Consider the following 15853-nt stretch of genomic DNA (forward strand, 5'->3'; position numbering starts at 1 on the left):
GAATGAGTTCTGGGAATCTAATATACAGCTTGCTGGTGATAGTTAATAATATCATCTTAATTATTTTAACATTGGTGAGAATAATTTTCAAACGTTCTCATCACAAAAAAGAAATGGCAACTATGGGATGTGATGGAGGTGTTAGCTAACCCATGGTGGAAATTATTTTGCAAGTAAATATATCAAATCAATATACTGGACCCCTTAAATTCACACAATTTATAGGCCAATTATATCCCAATAAACCTAGAAAAAAAGCTGCACAGTGACAGGTTTCTCATGGGCCAACTTCCTGCTGAGAAACACAGACATGGCTTTAAGTAGTTTGGAAAACAATAAAAGCATTGAGGAATGCAATTATCATCGAAAGAAAAGTCAGAATCTAACTAGAATAAAACCCTCCCTTTGATGATTCCCTCAACTTCTCTCTTCTGTTCTTGCTTTATTTGACCCACCTGACAAAACTCCAACCCTGGTTAAAACAATTCCTCCCTTGATCTCTCCTAATCATGCCCTGGAACACAGGAGAAAGCACACTATGCTGACCACTTTCACTTGGAAGCCATGACTACTAACCTCAAGTGGTGGTTACCAATCTCGGCAAACCAGCTGCATTTCCAAAATTCACTTATTCCCAGAGGCTTCTGCACATTTTTTTCCATGCTCACTCTTCTCTTTAAGAAATTGTGACACTTTCTAGTAAAACCTCACTTTAAGTAGATGCCCCTGCTTCCAAATTCACTCAGAGTATAGAAGCAACCAGAAGAGAACATCCACAAACTCCCACCACTGTCTGCCTACTATTTATTTATTTATTTATTACATGAATGAATGCTGTGGGCCCAAGGCCACCTTCTCCACTCATGCACTAGATCTCCAGTCTATTCCCAGGTCAAGGAGATTATTCCAGCAATTCTTCCATCTTCCTTGCAGTTCTATGCTTAACCTTCCACAGAATCATTCCCATCAGCATGGGAATGACCAGATGAGATGACCTATCAGGGTGGGGGGGACAATTTTTATGACCCCCATCCCTATCACTTATTCCCCATTTCTCTGATCCCACTTCTAGCAAGAGTTCTGAAGGAGGGACGCCTGGGTGGCGCAGTTGGTTGGACGACTGCCTCCGGCTCAGGGCGTGATCCTGGAGTCCCGGGATCGAGTCCCGCATCAGGCTCCCAGCTCCATGCGGAGTCTGCTTCGCTCTCTGACCTTCTCCTCGCTCATGCTCTCTCTCACTGTCTCTCTCTCTCAAATAAATAAATAAAATCTTTAAAAAAAAAAAGAGTTCTGAAGGGAATTTTCTGTGTTGTCTCTAATTCTACTTCTTATTCTCACTGGACTCACTCTAATCACACTTGTACTCTTGCAGTCTTACAGAAACTTGCATCATCCAGGTGACCAAAAACTTCTACCTTGTTAAATTCCATGGCCAATCCTCAGTCCTCAGAAGCACCTAACATCATTGATTGTTCTCTGTCAGTTTCTCCTACCTCTGATATTTCCTCAAAGAAGCACTTCAAGGACCTATTCTCAGTCTCTGTCCTACTTATTTAGACCTACTCCTTCGGTTATCTTATACCAGGATTGGAAAGCTTCTTCCGTAAAGGTCCCCAGAAAATGCTTCAGACTTTGAGTCTGTGTGGTCTCTGTCCTAACTACTCACCACCACTGGCACTGTAACTTTAAAACAGCCATAGACAATGTATAAGCAAATGGGTGTGGTTATGTTTCATTAAAACTGCTTTTAAAAAGGCAGCAGGCCAGATCTGGCCACAAGCTACACTTTGCTGATCCATGTCGTATGCCATCTGTATGTGTTAAACACTTACGGATTTATACTTCACCCAGACTTTGCCCCTGCACCCCATCAATCTTGTATATCTAGCATTTTCACCTGGAAATCTTTTTTTTTTTTTTTTGCATCCATGAATCTTCTCTTCTATTTTAATGGTCCAAAATTTTATAATGTCATAACCCGACACATGTTACTAGGTGCTGGACATGAAGAGGGAATTGTCAGTATGTCTACCGCTTATCTTAGGAAAACTTCCTATATTGTTTCTCTGATTTTTGAAATGTAAAGTCTCTAATATTTTCATTTCTTAAATATAAAAATGTAACATGAAACATGTACACATTTAAAAAAATTAGTCATAGAACACTTCTAATAAAAATCAACAATCCACTATCATTGTCACCCCCACTAAGAAACAATAATATTTTCATTGAGATATAATTGACATATAACATTATATTAGTTTTAAGTATACAACATAATGAAATATTTATACAAAAAGAAATGTCAAAGTGAATGTGTTCAAAATGGAAATCCTCATTTTCCATCTGAGTCACTATCCCCCACCATGTTACCCATTCTTAATGTTGCTCAGGTCCAAATCCTTGATGTCACTTGTTCTCCTTTCCTTATACTTCTCATCTCTCATCTACCTCATCTACCCTGATGACTCAATCCAGAGATCAGCTATTCTCAATAGATCCACTACCACTGCTTTTTCTCAAGCCACCATCATCTCCTGCCTTGAATTAGGGAATAATTCCCCTATCTGGTCTTATTTCTGCCAGTGGCTTTCCTTCAGTTTGTTTCCAACACAATAGCCAAGATGATCTTTTAAGAATACACATCCGAACATGTTATACCTCAGCTCAGGCTCTCCAATGTCGTCCTTGCCTGTAAAGAATAACAAAGTCTTTACACAGTCCTACCAGGACTACAGGTTCTGGCCACTACTCCCTGTCTGATATCATCAACTCCCACCCTCCCACCCTTACTACATGCCAGCCACAATAGCAACCCACTGTTCCTCAGATATGACAATCGAGGTTGTGTCCTTAGAACCTCACTCTGCCTTGCACACCCTCTCTTAGAGTCAGACTCTTACCTACATTCCTTTCCCTACTCAGATGTCACCTTGGACACCTTGGACTTGAGCTTTCCTATTTAACATACCACCCAAGACGAACCTCTCTCTCTCTTTTTTTAATACCACTTTATTTTTTTTTTAGCACTTATAATCCCCATCCTACATACTCTTTATGTGGGGTGTTTATGTTCATCTTGAACAAGAATGTAAACTCCTTGAAGGGACATTTGTCAGTTTTGTGTCTCACTCTATTTCTGACACCTAGAAAAGTTCCTGTCACAAAGGTGTTCAATAAATATTGCCAGTTCTTGGGGTTCTTTAATAAGAGTCAGAATGATCTTTGTGGTGAGAAGACAAGATACAGATGATGCTGGTCACTGAATCCACCTTCATTTTCTCTCTATCCTTAGAGAACTTGAAGGCTACCACAAAGTGACTCACCCATGTAAGTAGGCAGACTAACTGTACATTCAACTAAACAAGGCACTAACAATTAAGGTTTAAACAGAAGAGATGCAGAAATCATTTTTAAAAGATTTTGTTAATTAGATGACAAAATCATGTTTACATACCAAAATCAACATCTTTCCAATTGAAATGGACTTTGAAATCCAACAAATCCAAGTTCAAATCTTACCTCTACCATTTCCTAACTTTGGGATTTTAGGCAAGTTACTTTGCTTCCCAGAATCTAATTCTTTAGTTATAAATTAGGTTTAGAAATATCTCAGAGTTGTTTTGAAGATTCAGTGAAATGATGTACTGAAAGATACTACTGTGCCAGAGTTTGGTTGATTTTGTTTGTTTTCCCATGTTCTCCCATAGACTGGCTTTCTGTTGGGAATTGCTGGTCTGTGATATCTCCCCAGGCTTTAAAAAAAACAAAAAAGCAATTCAAACAAAATGGCCTCTTTCTTATATCTTCATCAACCTGAGAATAGTGTGGCAGGTAAGGGAGAAACATCTCTATCATGTAATATTAATATTTAATTAAATAGCAAAATTTCAAGAGCCAATCAGCAGTATTATTAATCTGGGAGTATTGACTTTCTTTCCCTGCTTCACAAGCATTCATAGATACACCCAATGACACCGCCTCACAAATTGTTAAATTCCACTTGAAGTATACCATACCATGTTGACATAATTGGCCATTTCAAACACCCTCTTTCTTATTTCCTCTGGATCTTGGTTGTACTTTTTAAACTGAAAAAACAAAAACAAAAACACAAAAAAGCCAACTATGACAAAATATGGGCACTGTCAGAAATGAATATAATTGGAAGGTAAAAAAAAAAAAAGGCAACTTCAGTTTATTTTACTTCTCTGTGGTTATAATTAACAATCAGTTATAAAAATTAACAGTTAAAAGATAGAAGCAAAATGCTACCTTTGACTAAATTAAAGTACTTTCAGAGTAGAGATGATGTTTTACCCCTGAAATAGTGGCTCAGTAAAGCTCTAAGGAATTATTAAATACATTTCCATTTAAATGCCATGGTTTCATAAGCTGTGCAGAATTGGTGCAAGCAATAGCTTATTCATATATATACATATATATATGAATGACAAATGATAAGTGCATGTAGTATAATGAGAGGCCAAGCTTTAGGGCCTGAACAAATTAACTTATTCATATTATCATAAAGCAAAGTTTTCCCTTTTGAGATCATACATGTGAACCTTAGATTTCCAAAATTTGAAAATGCATTCTTGTAAAATAACGTAAACAACAAATATTATCCCCAAAAAATATTTTTTCAGAAGATTCCGTTCATCAGTCTTATACATTTACCATTTCCAGATGAAGATAAATTCTAACTTATCAGTGATTTAACTGCTTAATAAAAGACAAAATTGAAAGGAATTTAACTGGAAACTAAACTTGGAGATAATAATAGAAGATAAAATGCAAAAAATTCACTTTATGCATAGGTATACATTTCTGAGAAGGAAAAATCCTATCCGTCTAATTATATGTCAAATTTCCTAGGATCAGAACAATTCATAAAGAAGAATAGCTCATATTCATGATTTTTCAAAACTGATCTGTATATTTAATATTTCCCATAATAAATACATGTAGAAGGGGATTTGGAAAGACACATTTATCTGTTATAATTACCTCACTATTATCCAGGACCAAATAATATTCTACGTATTTCTTATGTTCCAGACCCTTCTGGTCTTTTGATTTCTGTAATAAATATAAAAAAGAAAATCACTAAAACAGCATCATTCTCCTTGAGAGTCATTCTTTTATTTGAAAAGTGTAATTTTGGAAAAGATTGGTTGATATCTAGCAATAAAAGAAAACAACATTACCATTTTAACTCTTAACAAGCAGAATTAACTATAGACAAGCCTCAGTGTATCAGAGCTAGAGGGACATGAGCAACATTCTAGTCTGACTCTTTCATTTTGGCAGAACTTAAATGATTGCACACCTAACTAATAGGTGTGCTTGAACTAAAACCAAAAGCTTTCAGGATGCCTGGATGTTTCATGGGTTAAGCCTCTGCCTTCAGCTCAGGTCATGATCTCAGGGTCCTGGAATGGAGCCCCAAAACGCAACCGCCTCTCTGCTCAGCAGGGATCCTGCTTCCCCCTCTCTCTCTGACTGCCTCTCTGCCTACTTGTGATCTCTCGCTGTCTGTTGAATGAATAAAATATTAAAAAAAAAAAAGCTTTCAGATTTTTTGAACAATGGGTTTTCTGCACTATGCTGCCCTGAAATAGAAAAACTCTGACTTCGGCAACCTCTTAGTGTTTTCTTGTTGTAGTTGTTGTTGTTGTTGGTAGTGGTGGTGGTGGGTTTAAGCAGCCTTTATCCCTCTCCTAGTGAGCACCCCCTTCCTCAGCAATGGTGCAATGCCCAGACCCATCATGGCACCCAGTCTGCTCTTTTCTCCTCAGGCAGAGCTGGGTCTCTTTCCCACATTCCAAGCTTCCCTATTTTCTGTTTCTTTTTCTCCACAAAACAAAACAAGACAACAACAACAGCAAGAAAAGATATATTTCCTAGTGGATTATTCCATTGAAAAGTAGCAGATACATTATTCATACTAAATAATAAACTATCAAAGTTTATTATGTTGCATATCTGGAAGGGCTTGTCTTTTTTTTTTTAATTTTATTTACTTATTTGCAAGACAGAGAAAGAGAGCATGAATGGTGGGAGGGGTAGAGAGAGAGGAAAAGAAAGAATCTCAAGTTGACTCCGTGCTGGGCATGGAGCCTGACTCAGGGCTCAATCCCACAACCCTGAGAAGCCAAGTCTGATGCTTACCAGACTGAGCCACCCAGGCACACAGAAGGGGTTGTCTTTTAAGAGAGCAATAAGCTTCCATTAGCAAGAACACATTACTGAAAGTAGACTTTAGGTGTAGTCCTCTAGCTAAACACTTCCCTCCCAGCCTCCATTGGAGCAGTGTATTCATTAGCACTTACTGGACACCAGGGGTGCTAAGAATAAGGCAATGAAACATTCTTGGTCCGTGGCCTTAAGAAGCTCCCACTAGGCAAATAGGCATGAGTAAATCAGGTGGTGATTAGTGCTGTGAAGAGGAGTAAATGGAGTCACGTGATACTGAGTGCCGAGGTAGTTATATCAGAATAGGTGGTCAGGGAAAGCTGTAAGGGTTTGGTCATGCAGCAAACATATTAAGAGAATATTCTCATTAATGTTCTCATCAGGCAAGAGAAGATAAATTGGAAGATAACTCCAGCAGAGAAAAGAAATGAACAAAAAGATTGTGAAGTGAATTGATATTGGCATGTTTAAAGCACAGAAAAATTGTCTGTGCTTCTCAGAACATAATGGGGGAAGTTGTCCGTAGGAAAGGAGTTGAAGGAAAGGAGATTACAGAGGGAAGTGGGGCCCTAAGTTTACAGGGATTTGCAATTCACTGTCATCCCTCCTCTGTTTGACCTCCATATATTAGAGGCCCTCATAAAATCTCAGCCATGGGTCCCATTCTTTATCTACACATTCTTCCTCAGTAATCTCATCCTGTGTTATGCCTTCTTTAAATAGGAACTCTGCACTAATTGCTATCAAATGAGTATCTCCAGCCTTAGCCTCTCTTCTAAAGGCCAGACTGTTACAATTAATACCTATTTCATGCATCCATTCAAATGTCTAATACCATAAACCTAATGTGGTCAAAATAAAACTACTGATTCCCAAACCTCAAACAAAACCAGCTTCTCCCTCATTCTCCCCAGCTCAGTTAACAGCACTACCATTCATCATTTGCTCAGGCCCAAATCTAGAATTTATCCTTGATTATTTTATCCTTCATCTCTAGGAGTGAGTTCTTAGTGGGATCCTGGTATCATATCACCAGTGGAATTTAAATCCACAGCAAACTGAACCCAAAAGAGATATTCTTTTGTTAAGACAAATTCTGCCCAGTGCTTGTGGATGGTGAAAACATTTAGAAGAGATGACTGGATATAAAGCATCCCGTGAAGAAAATGAAAGCAATTATGACTATGACTCCCTATGGTTTCAAACAAGCCATATTCATTTTTCTTCTGTGACTGGAAGCTGAACTCATATATCTAAGAATATCCTCAGTTCCTCTGCACATATCCTGCCTTTATTTTTGCTCACTGTTACATCCCAAGCACCTATGAAAGTACTTCAAGAAAGAAAACTATTAAATGGGTTCATTCATAAAGACAGCAGGATATTTTATGTGAAAGTAATAATACTTCATACCTTTGTTGTATGTTGTGGTATTGTCAAAGTTGCCTGTTCCCAGAGGGCAAGCATTATATTTAAATTTCTTTTTAACCTTGGCACATTGTTGTTAATAATAGTTAATCCACAAATACTTATTAAATAAATCATCAAGGCACCACAAGGTTTTAGTGTCTCTATAGCCTACTATAGTACTAGTAATTCAACCAAGACTATAAAGTTTCTGTTAATTGTAACTACTAATACTGGAACCCAGGACAGCCAGGACAGGATACATGAAAGCACTGCAAATAAAATATGAAAGTATGCATACCGCCAGACTTGGGGCAGGTAGAACCATACTCTGCCGAGATCCGTGTGCCCGTAGTATGTCATCTGTCCCACAGGTGCTGTTAGTCTTTTCCTCTGGATCATAACTGAAGAGTGCATGTTTCTGTCCATCCTGATTTGTAGGGCTTAAAGGTTCAATGAAGTATTTTTGATCTCCCTGACTGAAGTAGCCCCTGAAAAACATGAGAATCCTGACTTCTTAAAAAATATTCCTGCTTTTGGGTGCTATAGACTTACAGACTTTAAAAAATTTCCAATACCAAATAATTTCAAGTTCATGGCGGTAGAATATAGTGTAACTTTGCAGCTAAAGATACACTTAGAGATTATCTAAACTTAGTTTTTCTATGAGAAATCGGATTTCTTGGGGGGAAGTGACTACTATAATGTTACATAGCTAACTTATGTCAGTGCTGACGCTAGAATGGAAATTTCCTCATTCTCACCCAGTGTTCTTCCAATCTAATACCTCATCCGCTCTAAAGGTGCACTGAAAATGAAGACCTTGTGGTCTTATAAATAAGACTTAGGATTCTGGGTCTATAACTTCTTAGATGTGATACCATGGGAAAAATACATAAACTCACACTGCCTTAGTTTCTCGAGACCTCTATAACAAGAGTATAATACCTACCTAATAGAATGGTTATAAAGATTGAAGGACATAATATGTAAAGCACATGATCAACAAATATTACCAGCTTCTTCTCAGTTATCTCTACTAAAACTCCAAATTAAGATACATTTAACCAACAGTTAGGGGGAACCCTTATTCATTAGTCCTTGGATTAAGGGCAGAAAATCAGAGAAAAAAGTCATGGTTTTTTTTTATGGAGCTTATAGTAAAATGAGGAAGATGGATATTGATCAAATAGTCACATTTGACCCCAAAACAATATAATTAGATGACATATATGAAATATTCATAATTATAGATAACTGCTAGGATAAAAAAGCATAAAAGTATATAATCAGAGACTGGTTAAGTGTATACAGAACTAGAAGACAAGGATGAATATGAGACCCTTCATGGTCTGCACAAAGGACCATGGTAGTTTGGACTAGGAAATGGCAGTAGAGAAAGAATAGATTGAATAATCCCAGTGAATATTTAGCACATCTATCAGAAGGGCTTGAAAATGGATCAAAAATGGGTAGCTGAGAGGAAAGATATCATCAAGGAATCTAGATTTCTGAATTGGGCATGTGGTTAGTTGATTATATCATTCACTGAAATAACGAACACTGGAAAGACATGAAATTTGGGAGAAAAACATTATTGATGTGGGGTTTATTAAGATTGAGATTTCATTAATCTATCCAAATATGGAAGAGATATGGATATATGGAAGACAAAATTAGATAGTCAAGTCTGGGCATCAGAAGAAATATCTCACTGTAGACAGATGCCTGGGGAGTTATTAATATACAAAAGAAAAGCTGGGCATGGATAGCACAAGCTGAAGAGAGAGTTTAAAGAGGAAAGGTGGAGAAGAGCACCCATTCCTTTAAGAGTTGGACTCAAAAAACTGTATTTTGAAAATAAGCAGACAAACAAACACACCTCTACAAGCAATTCAGATGTGTGAATTTAGAAACCACTATCAAGAGAAACTGTTTCCTTTAAATTTCAAAATCTTTGAACCCTTAGGATTTATATTTAACTACAGGATAATTCATTCTATTTGAGATTCCTCAGGTTTATTAAAAACACACACACTCACCCTATTACCACAGGTATACACAAACCATTTATGAAGCCTTACCTTAGTCCCCTACATGTGCTGATGCTAGCATCTGAAACTTTTTCATTAATGATGTGTCCTTGGTAATAACAGTCATCCTAAAGAAAAGAAAAAGGGAGATTTGTAAGAGAATGTACATGTTTCTTAGAGACACTGCTAAATTTGAATTTGAAAGGTTGAAACAAGATCTATGTTTTCAAATAATTTTATGCTGAACAATAGTCAACTTAGAGATGTAAATAAAAGGTTAAGAAGTTTTTATGGTTAAAATCTTTAATATTTGGTTAATTAATCCAATGCTTAAAGGACATTTACTAAGTAAATATTGGTATTGCAGAAAAAGGATAATGGGTGAATGCAGTCTGGAAGAAACAAACTTATAGATAGAAGTTTAAAATATGAGCCTCCAAAATATCAGACATTCGTTCTTTCCCTTGGCTGATTACTTTATTTCTTTCTTTTTATTATCTTCATGGAAGTCATCCCTTTCTTTCTTTTCTTTAGCCACTGTATAGTTAGCTGCCATATAGTGCATCATTAGTTTTTGATGTAGTGTTCAACAATTCATTAGTTGCTTGTAACACCCAGAGCTCATCACATGTGCCCTCCTTAATACCCATCATCCAGTTACCCCATCTCTCCAACCCCCCCTTTCTGTAACCCTCAGTTTGGTTCCTGGAGTCCAGAGTCTCTCATGGTTTTTCTCCCTCTCTGATTCCTTCCCATTCAGTGTTCCCTCCCTTCCCTGCCCTCCCCACTATTCCTTATGTTGCACATATAAGTAAAATTATATGATATGAGTTGATAAAGAAGTTATGGTCCATATATACAATGGAGTATTACTCAGCCATCAGAAAGGATGAATACCCACCATTTGCATCAATATGAATGGAGCTGGAGAAGATGATGCTAAGTGAAATTAGTCGAGTAGAGAAAGACAATTATCATATGATTTCACTCATCTGTGGATCATTATTTTTTTTCTAACACCTACAAACTCAAGTGAATGAGTTATCAGGATTATATTTTATGTCTTAATTTATTCAAAGAGTTTCAGCAGAATAAGTTAGTGTGTCTTCCCCTTCTCCATCTGGAGAAAAATGTCCAATCCCAGAACTTTTCCATGTGGATGTACTTTAATCAAGCACACATTTCCGCTTTGAGACAGATGAGGTATTGACATAAATATCTGTGCCATCACTATGAAGAGAATGCCAGAAGGCCTGCCAATAGAAAAATGGAGCTCAGAAAGATGGCAATGATAAAATACTCCTCACATGACTTCACACCTTTCTAAATAAGAGTCACGAGTAAAAAATATTTAAGGAAAACAGAATTCTATAATTCTGTTATTGAGGAAATAGTCTTGAGTTGGAGACACTATATAATCTAGAGATTATATAGTGCTGACTAAGAACACTAGATGTATTCAATTCTTCACTCTTCTAATGAAAATGAGAAGCTCCTCCCACTCTCTTATAGAGAGCCCCTGAAGGGAAGCCCACATAATCAAGGGGTTACCATGGTTGTCAAGGAATGACTTTGTTCTTGTCAAAATGTACAAATATTAGGGGGTGTATTAAGAAATTACTACTTCTGGAAAAAGCACCAACATTGTAAATGCTGTTTCATTTTCACTATTTGTCTGGCAATGACACTGCCCTTGGGTGTCCCGGTCACACCCCAAATGACAGTGATTCTAGGATACTCTTTTACCATTATTTGTGGGCTTGTGGTGACCTCCTCTCCAGTGGAATTATAATGTGTTTCCATGTAACCTGGTGCAAGGAGATCCCTGGAGGAAAAAAAAAAGAAAAAATTTCATGGTTACTCATGCTAATTGAAAAGTGCCTTGGTCAAAGTGAAAGCTTCCACTGGTAGTCTAGGAAAGCTTTTAACTCCTGAGCTCCTTCTCCTAAGCCCTCAAGCAGAGTCCAAGCATGAAGAGGATGCTTACAATGCAAAGACTGAGGGAGCTGAGTCTTTGGCATTCCTGAGTAGTGTGGACATTCCGAAGTAGTGTGGAACAGTGTCTGCTAGAAAGCAGACACTTGGATACTTCTCTGAGGGGAGACTTGAGGAAGGAATGGGACTGAGAAGAATAAAGTTGACTTTAAAAATGACTGAAAAAATAGTGTTCCTCATCAGTTTGCGATAACTACATTTTCACCCAGTCCTTTTCAGTTCCCAGGGACTGCTAACAACTGTAGCAGTGGCAAGTTTTGTGGTCAATGACTTGCGTTTGGTAGGTAGGGCCCTTCTGGCATTTTCACTGAGCTTCTCAGAATTCTTTCAATTACCTGACAGCACATAGGAATCTGGATATACCTTTTAAAGAGGCAGGGCAAGGAGAAAAGGAAGTAACTAGGATATGTTAAATGTTGTCTCTGTGCCAGCCACTGAGTTAGACACCTTACATGGATCATTTGTTTAATCATTTCTGCAGTCTAATAAGGTAAATATGACTTGCTTCATTTTTCAGATAAGATGACACAGTTCGAGGGGCAAAAGATCATATCTAAGTCTGCCTAAAGTCCACACCTGTACTATTTCTATTCTACCACACCATTTCCAAAGTCCAGGCAGTTGTGATTTTTGCAAATGGCAATAGTTTATTTGAGGGGAAAAAAAAAATCTTGCTGTACTATATAGAATGGTTTAGGGATTGAAAGAGCTTGAAAGCACAGAATTAGGGGAGAAAACTACTTTTGAAGTCGTCGAGATATAGGATCATCAAGATCTGAGTCAGAATCGAGGCAGTGAAACTTGAAAGAAATGTTGAATGTAACTGACCTGAATGCGGACAATGAAAGAACAAGAGGACAATATAATGGATGAGAAAGTGGGAGGGTCAGTGTGTAGCTGGATGGGAGGAGCACTGGTGTGGGCATCAGGAGAGCCCAGTCTGGTTTCACCACTGACTTGTTCTTTAGTCCTTGAATTTATTTAATTATACATGTCTTTTTTGTTTGTTTTTCCTGATGGAAATAGTTGCAAATTGTTTTAAATCCTAATCTTTGAGTATTAGAATAATAAACTACAATAATGTAGGGTAAGATTTAAAAATCTGTCTGCTTTTTCACAGAATTTGATACAATTGTATCTCATGCATTATATTTTATTACTGGAAGGATCCAAACACTAGTAAACTGTTCTTTTACTCAATGTGTTTCCACTACTTTGGTAGAAACAAATATTCACCAACACCTGCCCCCAGGCCAATTGAGAGAAAAAAACTTATTAGTAGGGGTTTTCGAGAGCCTTAAGCAGAAAAAGCCTCAATTAGCACATTTTCCACATACTAAGTTGCTGTCGGTAAGGATAATATCAGCAATAAAAACACTTACTTGTTTTTTTTCAAGTAAAGCACTGCAATTTTCCCATTAACTGTAATTTTATACTTCAATTCAGTTTCAAATTTTTCCTGCAAAAATGCACAAACACTTACTGGTCATTATAAACACACACAAATATTCATTCAGCTGTGTTCATCTTTTTAATCTTTGGCAAACAACGCCTACTTTCTTTTTTAAAATTTTATATTATAAAGTTATATATATAATATATATTATATAAACATTATATAAACATATATATAAATTATATATATGTTTATATAAATTATATATAAACATATATAAATTATATATACAAATATATAAAAACATTATATAAACATATATATATATTATATAAACATATAATTTATTATTAGCCCCAGGGGTACAGGTCTGTGAATCACCAGGTTTACACACTTCACAGCACTCACCATAGCACATACCTTCCCCAATGTCCATAACCCCACCATCCTCTGAGCCCTATCCCCCTGCCCCCGGCAACCCTCAGTTTGTTTTGTGACATTAAGAGTCTTTTATGGTTTGTCTCCCTCCCAATCCCATCTTCTTTCATTTATTCTTTTCCTACCCCCCAAACCCCTCATGTTGCCTCTCTACTTTTTCATATCAGAGAGATCATATGACATGCATAGTATTCCATTGTATATGTATACCACATATTCTTTATCCATTCATCTCTTTCTTTAATGGTAGTCTATATAGTTTATATACCAAATGTCTGCTTCTAGCCTCTTTAAACAAATCAAACAACTCTGCCACCAGAATAGACAAATTATCTGAGACCTTTCTATCCCTCTATCCATCCATCCACCCATCTATTTTATAAATATTACTTGAGTGTTAGTTATATGCATGACTCTACTCAGTTCTGGAAATTCAACTCAAAGCAAGAAAAATTGACCCCTACTGTCAGAAATCTTATAATCCTGTGGAAAGACAGACAATAAAAGTGATTTATGTTGTATGATATGGGATATAAATATGAGTGCAATGTAAGCTGTCTAACATCTTAAGGTCTGGAAAGGCTTTCTTGAAGAAGTACCATGCAAGCTGAGTTGTGAATTAGCCAGGTGAAGCAGGGTGGGAACTTATTTGAGAAGAAGGATGTATGTCCACAGACCCAAAGACCTCAAAGACTCCTACTGATGAATTTTGGTCTGACGGTATTCTCATGGCTAACTGGAGGTCAGAATGTGGACAAAACAACAGGTGTATGTATTCAAAAATCAGAGAGAAATTAAGATCTCAAGACTTCAGAAAGAGAAAATATCACCTCAAGCAAACCTCATGTGGAAAAGGAGAACCGTTTCAAGATTTAGATATACAAAAAGAGATACAGAAGACTGTATGTTAGGGAAGATGTTATTGAGTACTAAATTCTAATTTTGTTCTGTAAAACAGAGTTATTAACCATGGTTACACTCAAAATCTAAAAATACACTGGGGAGTGCCACAACACTGTTATTAAAGAGATCTAAGTATGGCTGACCAAATATGATGGAGTGCTATTTCCTCTGCTGGGCTGCACCTAAGGCCAAGCTTCTCCTCTCTTCTCCTTCTCCTAGCCAGAGCAGTACCTGAGCTCAGCAAGGGACAATAGTATTAATAGCATTAGACACTTCAGGTCAGAAGGATTGTGTAGGGATGCAACATCTCCAAGGTCAGTTGGAATGGCTCCCATTCCCTTTAAATGGTTAGTTATTAGAGTCCTCTCTGATGTCAAAAGGTCCTGGGTATAAGTATCCTATACTGCAGATCTAGATGAGGAGAGGCTGCTGTAACTCACCTTACTGAAGAATAACAGCAGCTGGGGGGTGAAAAGGCCTGAGGTTTGAGGTTTGAAAATCAGTTATGGGGAATCATTGTAACCACTTATCACTTAGATTTAAGAAAGGCCAGATGGAATTAAAATATTAGGAGGATAGCAGATATAATCTTCTTCCCAGAAAAGCCTTCCAGATAACTATTTTCTGTTAGCAATGGATTTTAGTGGATTTTCACCTAAAATGTTATTTGGAGATTATTTTAGAAAAGATTATTGCTTTTGGACTGGAAGTTTAAGCCAACACTGGCATAGATTATAGATGAAAGGAAACAACAAGGAAGAAAACAAGTCTTTATAAAAGAGGTTGCACTGGGTGATGTGATAACCTCATGTCCCTAGTAGAAGTCCGTGGTAGAGAGAAATGTCTGCTAAAACAAAAACAAAAACAAAACAAAACAAAACAACAAAAAGAACTATCCTCTTTGTGTGCAACCTGAGTCCTGAACTATGAATGAGGAGAGGAAAGATGCACTTTGATTTGGAGAGTACCCACTAGAAGGCAATGATTTGGAGCCCAAAGAGTAAGGTTAGCTGGTCACAGGGACATAAAAATAAACGTCCTCCAGGAAAAATGCCATGGATAAGGTTGAATGGGTGGACTGGGAAGGCCACTATCCTGGATGTTCCCAAGATGGAAGAGAGAGTATAAAGTCAAGATGATGCCCATAGGCACACAGCAAATAGCAAATCACACCCTAGAAGTCCCAGGAAGGCTTAATGCCAATAGTACAACTGTTGTCATAACATACAGTAAGCTGAGGCCTCCGGGAAACCTGGCAGACCTAGCTCGGGCCTGAAATTGTTTCCAGTGTAAGGGAGGCATTTTGTTGCCAGATATTCTATTTGGGGCATTGGCCAGCAGCATGGCAGTTTTGGCCTCTAAGGAGGTGTGTGTGCTCTGGAGGCAGAATCCTGGGAAAATAGGGATTACCTTTGAAGTTAAGTTCCCAACATCAGGGACCTTGATTAAGTACTTGTCAAATATCCACCTATGCAAATATATG

At 37.4% G+C, this 15853-nt stretch overlaps 1 protein-coding gene across 1 annotated transcript in view; it reads right to left on the reverse strand.

Moving 5' to 3' along the window:
- ADAM28 (ADAM metallopeptidase domain 28) overlaps positions 1-15853 on the reverse strand; it is a 73039-nt gene that overhangs the window by 45926 nt on the left and 11260 nt on the right. Inside the window, exons 3-8 of the mRNA XM_044268099.1 lie at positions 13016-13092; positions 11385-11463; positions 9690-9766; positions 7907-8096; positions 5011-5082; positions 4020-4091 (exon numbers count right to left, since the gene is read on the reverse strand). Of these exons, the coding sequence (XP_044124034.1) occupies positions 4020-4091; positions 5011-5082; positions 7907-8096; positions 9690-9766; positions 11385-11463; positions 13016-13092 (567 nt within the window). The remainder of the gene's footprint in view (positions 1-4019; positions 4092-5010; positions 5083-7906; positions 8097-9689; positions 9767-11384; positions 11464-13015; positions 13093-15853) is intronic.

Source organism: Neovison vison, chromosome 11, assembly GCF_020171115.1.
Source record: "Neovison vison isolate M4711 chromosome 11, ASM_NN_V1, whole genome shotgun sequence".
Classification (NCBI taxonomy): Eukaryota; Metazoa; Chordata; class Mammalia; order Carnivora; family Mustelidae; genus Neogale; species Neogale vison.